Raw genomic sequence first — 7719 nt, 5'->3', positions numbered from 1 at the left:
AAAAAAAAAAAAAAAAAATAGTAAGGGCAGGAGCCAGCAAGAGCTGGCACATGCCAAGGGGGCAAAATGTTAGTCTATGGTGAGTCTGGTTGGATAAAGTACATATGGGAATTTTTGCTACTATTTTTGTAATTTTTCTCTGAAGTTGTATACAATTATGTTATGGAAAATTTTCATTACTAATGACAGAATTTAAGTTTTTCGTCAAATTAACAGGTTCATCACTTATGAACCTGAAATAGGCAGCAAGAGATCTCTCTCATTTCACACAAATGCTATGAAGGGAAGAAAACTCCAAGCCTGTGTTGTGGCTTTCCGTGTCTGTGTTTCCTTTCTTCCTGCTCTGAAGGGTGAGACAGCACATTCTCCCAGTCCACAGGCTGAAGGTTCACAGAGATCCCAGGAGCCCCAGTACAAAGTCCAACCTCTGAGGCTCAGGTGTTTTTAGTCAGTAAATAAGGACCCTGCCAGGCAGAGCAAGAAGCTAGAACAGAGGGACAAGAGCCCCAGCCTCAGAAACACAAATATGGGGCCTTTAGTGAGTGCAAAACCAGACACTTAATATCAACAGCCCTGGGCAGCACAGTCAATCTGACAAATATTGACGTTTACATTTCCTGTGACTCTAGCACAGAAGTGGCTGTACCAGTGTGTCAGAGGTCCTGTGGACCCTCACCAGCTCACTGAGAGCAAGCAGTCCCTTGCTTAGTCCACCACTCACCACTCAGCAGTGTGCATACTTAAGGTGTTAACACTGGACTATTCAGACTAAGAGATTAGCTAGATGTGGCTCCTATGCACTGCCTCTGAAGGGCCTGAAGGGTGGAGAGTCACCATCAGCTGGTGGCATCTCTGAAGCTGAGAGTCAGGAGTCTCTTACAGACCCTCTACCTCATAAACCCATAGAATCAGCAACTCCTGATAGGGGCCAATACTTGCTCAGCACCCACACCCCAAGAAATCCAGAATCAGGTGTACTCTCTGCCTCCCAGAGGTCCTGACAAATGTCCTCTGGGATCTACATGCCTGGTACCTGGGGCATGAGACCTGACCACAAGCCTCCACTTAGCCTGTGTCCCAGGACTTGCATGCTCAACCTTGGGTGGGTGCTCAACCCAGGGTTGCTAGAGGCTTCTCTGCGGAAAGAGCTCTGCAAAATCCACCATAGCCACCAGGCTCAGGTTAATATTCAACTTCTTCCACCTGTTAAAACCAAAACCTGGGCTCGGCGCCTATAGCTCAACCGGCTAAGGCGCCAGCCATGTACACCTAAGGTGGCGGGTTCAAATCCCCAGCCTGGACCCGCCAAACAACAATGATGGCTGCAACCAAAAAATAGCCGGGCGTTGTGGCGGGCGCCTGTGGTCCCAGCTACTTGGGAGGCGGAGGCAAGAGACTCGCTTGAGCCCAGGAGTTGGAGGTTGCTGTGAGCTGTAATGCCACGGCACTCTACCCAGGGGGACAGCTTGAGGCTCTGTCTCAAAAAAAAAAAAAAAAAAAAAACCAAAACCTGTTTTTGGATGACTATCCTGCTTTTTGCTCAATACAACTGCACAGTACTTACACCAAAAAATAATCCTTCAGAGGCTTCCTCTGGCCCAGGCTGACCACCAGGAGCTCTGGTCCTGGGGTAGCTCCCTAAAGGTTTGGGACCCAGCCAGGATCCTACCTCCCCTTCACCCCCAGCATTTCAGACAGCATGCCTGAGACAGCCACTGACTCCCGCCTGGTTTCGGGCTGCAGCACCATCACCCTTAGGAGCTGAGCCCACAAAGGAAGCAGCAAAAGGCCCAGGATCAGTGCAGCTGTTCTGCAAACAGGACTTTTTCTTCTTTAAGAACATAAAAACTGGGGCGGCGCCTGTGGCTCAAAGGAGTAGGGCCCCGGCCCCATATACCAGAGGTGGTGAGTTCAAACCCGCCCCCAGCCAAAAACTGCAAAAAAAAGAGAGAGAGAATATGAAATATCTCATTCATAATATTGGGTGGCGCCTGTGGCTCAAGGAGTAGGGTGCCAGCTCCATGTACCGGGAATGGTGAGTTTGAACCCAGCCCCGGCCAAAACTGCAAAAAAACAAAACATAAAAAACAGCTACGTATGGACTTTCTTGCCTCTCCAAATGGGGCACACTAAGACCTCACCTTCCAGAGTGCAGCCCTGAACTGAGCCTGTGAGTCTAGGCAATCACCTCGTTTCCCAAGGCCCTTGTGCAACCACAGAAAGGAAGCCCCTAAAGCCAGGTCACACCAGAAACACCTCGCCCACAGCCCATCTCTTGACCTGTGAGCTCAGGCCAGGCTTTCCACAGCTCCTGCTTCTCTTGCCAGCAGGGGGAGATCACCTCCCCTGCCCCTACCTCAGGGCTTGCATGACCCGTAAGAACCAGTATGAACAGTAAAGTGTTGTGACATGAAAGAGCCCCCAAGTGCCCTGGTACCAACTACTGACACCTACATCCTCCCTGAGAGGCTCCACGCCCCACCCTCCCAGACAAACTAGGATCCTCCTAGACCATCTCAGAGTCAGGCTAGAACCTCAGTCATAAGCATTTGTCAAGTAAGTGACCTGCTGTCTAATGCTCCACTCACAACTTTTATTTTTTTAATTTTTGAGACAAGAGTCTCACTTTGTCACCCTTGGTAGAGTGCCGTAGCATCACAGCTCATAGCAACCTCAAACTACTGGGCACAAGCGATTCTCTTGCCTCAGCCTCCCAAGTAGCTAGGACTACAGGCGCCCGCCACAGCACCTGGTTATTTTTAGAGACGGGGTCTCACTCTTGCTCAGGCTGGTCTTGAACTCCTGAGCTCACGCAATCCACCCACCTTGGCCTCTTGTGAGTGTTAGGATTACAGGTGTGAGCTACCATGCCTGGCCTCCACTCACAACTCTTAAATAAGTGATTCTCACATCATAGTGTGAAGCTATTCTGTGATACCATCCAAAGAAAATACTATCGGGGGCGGCACCTGTGGCTCAAAGGAGTAGGGCGCCAGCCCCATATGCCGGAAGTGGCGGGTTCAAACCCAGCCTTGGCCAAAAACTGCATTAAAAAATAAAAAGAAAATGCTATCAGGGAGCTAGGCTTAGATGAGAAAAAGGTCTCAGTCAACAGAAGACACCAAAGCTCTAGTGAATGGTCTGTGTAATGAATACAGCTAGGCTGACCATGAGCATTCTTTGTGTCACGTGACAGTGAACTGAGCATGGACTCCCAGGTCTGGCCTGTCCATTACCTAGGGTAACTCTGGGCAGGTCCTCTGACCTATCTGACAAAGGGAAGGGTCAGAGTCAGGGTGCCACTCTTGAGACAGTCTGAATGTGGGGAGGGCAGATGTGCTCTGTTACAAGGCTGCTTTTCTAATTGCATGGCATGCATTTAGAAAAGGGAAGTTACCCAGGAGTGCATTCCAACTCCACAGCCCATCTCATATGCAACAAACTAGCCCCCAACATAGGACAAAAGTCCTAAAAACTGTAAGGAGCAAATGGCAGAAACACATCAGGAACCAAGTCAAAAAGAACGAAAGACATTCTCAGACAGTGGCTCTCACTTAATTGATTCTGTCCTAAAAGGACACTGGGCCATGTCTGAGAACATCTTTGGTGATGACACTGTGGTGTGCTCCTGGCTTGGGGTAGGGGGAGGCAGGGACACTGCTCAGCACTCTGCAGTGCCCAAGACAATCCACTTGAGAGAACAATTCAGGATGGAATGTTGACAGTGCAAAGGCAGAGATCTTCCTCAGGATAACTCCAAAATGCAACACAAGAGCAAGAGCCCCAGAAAGGACCTTATCTGTCCCCCACTCCCATTAGGTTTCATACCATTCCCTACATTAAAGAAACTGCCTCCTCCCAGAATCAGGGCCTTCTCTGACCTGACTAATAAGAAGTCCTCCCACTTGCTCACCCCAAGCAGGTGTCTAATCAGCTTTCCAGGACCAGTCAGGAGCCTAGCTCAGGACTGTCTACTTCCAAAACCCCATTTTAGAAGGAACCATGACCACGATGGACCCAAGCCCTCTGCCTGTGCGCCCAGCCAACTATCTACACCCTGTGCCATCACTCAGCAATGCTGGGATGCAGACAGAGCCACTATCAGCCTCTCTGGCTCTGAGCAGCCAGCAATCCATGCTACGTTCTTAGGTCTTTTTCTCTAAGCTACCAAATGCTGCCTTACTTTCCCTCAGATAAGTTTTTCCTCCCAGACAAGTGACTTTCCTCAAATATGTTCAAGTGCCCCGTCTTACCACTCCCCAGGTGACAAAGACAGACCAAATGTACCACACAAAATTTTCTACAACCCCCTCTCTCCAGTTAGATGACAGTCTGCTGCCTTTGAGGCCAGCAGAACAAAACGGCCACTCCAAGTAACCACAGAGCCTCTATCCACCCAAAACCCTCCTAAGAAACAAGCATGGACCAGACATCCAGCAGCCACTGGATGTGAGGCCTAAGACCCTAGAAGTCTCTGTGAGGTCATGGCAGCTTCCCAGAATCCAAGTCAGAGGGGCCAAAACCCCAAAACTTTTAAGATGACTTCTAAGGCCCAGAGAGAGGCATGAAGACTATAGCCCTCCCACTCAGTTCCCTGAGCCCTCCAAAAGTCACACTTAGTGCCTCGCCCTCTAACTCCTGCCACCAGGTATACCTGTCCCTACCCTTCACACAAAGGGACCAGAACAGGCCTCGCTTCCAAGTGAGAACACTGTTTAGGTGTGGGGCCATACATGAAACCCACCTCGGTGACGACTACAACTGCCCACTGCTCTTCTGATCCTTCCTGCCCTGAAAATCCAGCACTCTCCCTTTTCAGACGAGATCGGGCGTATTCAGGGTGGTATGGCCATAGAAGCTCTCCCTTTTCATAGGCTGACTATTAAAAACAGGATGTGGAAAACATTAAATAAAACCAGCATGCCTCCTCAAACTTCCATTCTCCTATTAGGCTATACTCAGACTTCACAGCCTAGACTGAAGCACACTCTTCAGAGACTCAAATTCAAAAGCAAATGATTCGCTGGCCCACTTCCTAGGAGTAATTCTGGATGTCAACATGCTTCCTAGGACATAGGCACCTGCTGAACTGCAACAGGTGAAGACTCAAGACCCAGGTGTCCTGAGGCGCTGATCCTTGCACTCACACAAATGTGTACACTTCAGGCCTGGCTCTTCCTTCATGCTGCACCACGGACCCTCCCACTTCCTTCTCCTCCGTCAAAGGAAACACTGTGTGTGGCCAAAAGTTTCCACATCAAGGAGAAGAGGAGCAGCTCCTCCAGCCTGTCAAACCCTTAGGTGGAGGATCCATGCAGCCATGAGAGGACACTGTGTGTCACTAGATGCACTGGACACTTCACAACATGAGTCTGCCACTGACCTAAAAATGAAGACCTACTTCAATCTAAGCATGACATACTCTCAAACATAAACTACTAACTCCCAAACATGAACCATTAAAACTGTGGTCTCCTCACAAGAAATCACCAAAGGGGGCTGTCATTAGGCAGTTTGACAGGGTCACCAGCAGTTTACTAACATTTAGGACAACCACACCAAGCAAGCAGTTCAAAATGTAGACCTCAGATTTCCTATCCAAAATGGAAGCAAGTTTCCTATATATAAAATGTAAATTTGTCAATATTTCTTGCCAATACGTTTTTACTTACAAAGTAGTAAAAAATACTATGGGGTTACCTGTGATTCAGAACTTTAAAACTTTGGCAATTCAGGGAGACTCAGCATAGTGGGAAGCAGCAGAGCCAGGGAAGGCCCTACATTTTAGGGTGTAGGCTGCTGCAGGCTTCACAGTGCTGTGGGTGGGTCTCTCAGAGTGGGCCACTTCCAAGAGTGTGCATGTGGAAGGGAGGGAAAAACGCACATCTCCCCTCTCCCAGGACTTGCATTTAGTTGAGGGATGAGATGGGCTCTAACTTGCCAGCACCCTGAAAAACTTAACACAGGTCTTTTCTCTTGGTCCTCCAGTAGAAAGTAAACTAATCACAAAGCTCCCTTCCTTTCCTTAACCTCAAGACCTGAAATCTCCACTCCCAGATAAGCAGGAAAGGCAACCCACTGCCCTGAAGACCCCAGACCTTTTGCTCACAGAGGCTGACAGGCCTGTCAAGTCAGGTCCCAGCTCAGCCCTTCTCCACTCAGCAAGCACATACATAGTCCGCAAAGTCTTAGAGGGCCTGACCAAGATGCATACATAAAACAAACAAAGCTAGGAGCTGAGTACTTTCCTCCTGTCTCTGCAAGAAGGTGCTCTTTTGTTTTGTTTGGGGCGGGAGGGAACCTACATAAACCATTTCAGGTCCACAAGTGTACCTGGTGGCTGGCTGGTGCTGGATAGGGGCCTGACCAGGCCAACTCCACCAACACATGACCGTTTATTTACTCACTACATCTAGAACAAAAACCACTGCGCTGTTCAAAGCTAAGGGCACTGGAAATTTACAAGCACAAAGAGGAAATCCAACCCAAATTGTTTTGTTAGAAGAATTTAACTATAATATTCCGTTGATGCTCCAGGAGCCAGTCCCTAAAAAAGAAAATGAGACCCAATCCCTGGTCTAATGCAGATTCTCCAACCCCGCGAGACTGCTCCTTTGAGTATCTCCGGTTGCCTTAACATCAGGCAGGACATAACTAAAGAGGTAAATATCAGAGCAGCAAACCTCCTCTCCCTAATTGCATCGAAGAGACTACAACACAAACCTTTCTGACCTCCCCTTCTCCTTTATTTCCCACCTAAGCTCACAGCGGGGGGCGGGGGGACGCAGAGGCAAGCACGCGGCCGGGCACCACTGAGGCGGGAGGGAACTTCGACACAGACACAGGCCGCGTGCTCACCACCTTGCCAAAGCAAAGGACCGGGCCCCGCTGACCTTAGGCCCGGGGTAACCGGGTTTGCGAACCTCTCGTCCTAGTCACTTTGTGGGCAGAGGATAAGGGAGGGGAGCCCCACCGCCCCGAGTCCCAGGTGGAAGCTGGGCGGCGGCAGAACCGGAACCCGCTGCTGGGCCCGCCACGTGCACGGACCTGCCAAGTTCGGACGCTGGATGGGGGTGCTCCGGAACCCGCAGACCCCCATTCAGGGTCCCCGAGACAGGAAGCCGGGGAGCAGCAGGATCTTGGCCCCCTTAGATATTCTGGGTACCCCGTCAAGGAAGTCGGGGAGCGGCAGCGGGGACGCTCAGGGCTCCCCATATTCCCATTCTGGGTTCCCCAGACCAGGAAGTCACAGAACAGTAGCGGAGACGACCCAAAACCTACAGGCTCTCCATTCGGGCTCCCCCGCCAGGAAGTCGGGAGGGGGAGCCCGAACCCCCAACCAAGCTGCCATCCGGGGTCCCTTCGCCAAGAAGTCGGACGTGGTGGCGAGAACGCCCCGGGCCTCCCACCAGGTTCCCGTCCCAGGTCCCAGCGGGAAGTCACAGCGAGGATGGGCCCCGAGTCCGCCCCCCGGCCGGCGTGACCTTGACGGGGCGGCCCCCGGCTCGTCCCGCCCCGGGGGCGGCGTCTCAGAGCCAGGGCGGCAGGCTGGAGAGCGCAGGGGGGAGGGGGGGCCGGGCCCGGGGCTGCGGCGCAGGCCTGAGCCCGCCCGTCCTCACCCGATTTCGTCGGCGCCCGAGTTGTTCATGGCGGCGGCGGCAGCGGCGGCGGCACTCGGTGTTCCGGGGCCTCCTAGCTCGCTCCCGCCTCCGGAAGGTC

General features: G+C 51.5%; 1 protein-coding gene across 5 annotated transcripts in view; it reads right to left on the bottom strand.

Annotated features, from left to right (window-relative positions):
* DAZAP1 (DAZ associated protein 1) overlaps window positions 1-7713 on the bottom strand; it is a 31612-nt gene extending 23899 nt beyond the window's left edge. For 3 of the 5 annotated variants that reach the window (XM_003788696.2, XM_012804508.1, XM_023512500.1), the window contains exon 1: window positions 7620-7713. In XM_003788696.2, coding sequence (XP_003788744.1) covers window positions 7620-7648 — 29 coding nt within the window. In that variant the 5' untranslated portion in view covers window positions 7649-7713. Of the gene's footprint in view, window positions 1-7047; window positions 7149-7281; window positions 7414-7619 lie in introns of those variants that run through there. The other 2 variants (XM_023512501.1, XM_023512502.1) reach the window with 2 other exon arrangements.
* Between the last annotated feature and the right edge of the window lie 6 nt (window positions 7714-7719).

Source organism: Otolemur garnettii, unplaced genomic scaffold (assembly GCF_000181295.1).
Source record: "Otolemur garnettii isolate 467f Iridium unplaced genomic scaffold, OtoGar3 scaffold00029, whole genome shotgun sequence".
In the NCBI taxonomy this organism is placed as follows: domain Eukaryota; kingdom Metazoa; phylum Chordata; class Mammalia; order Primates; family Galagidae; genus Otolemur; species Otolemur garnettii.
The sequence above is the reverse complement of the archived record's forward strand: the minus strand, read 5'-3'. Positions and strand labels throughout refer to the sequence as shown.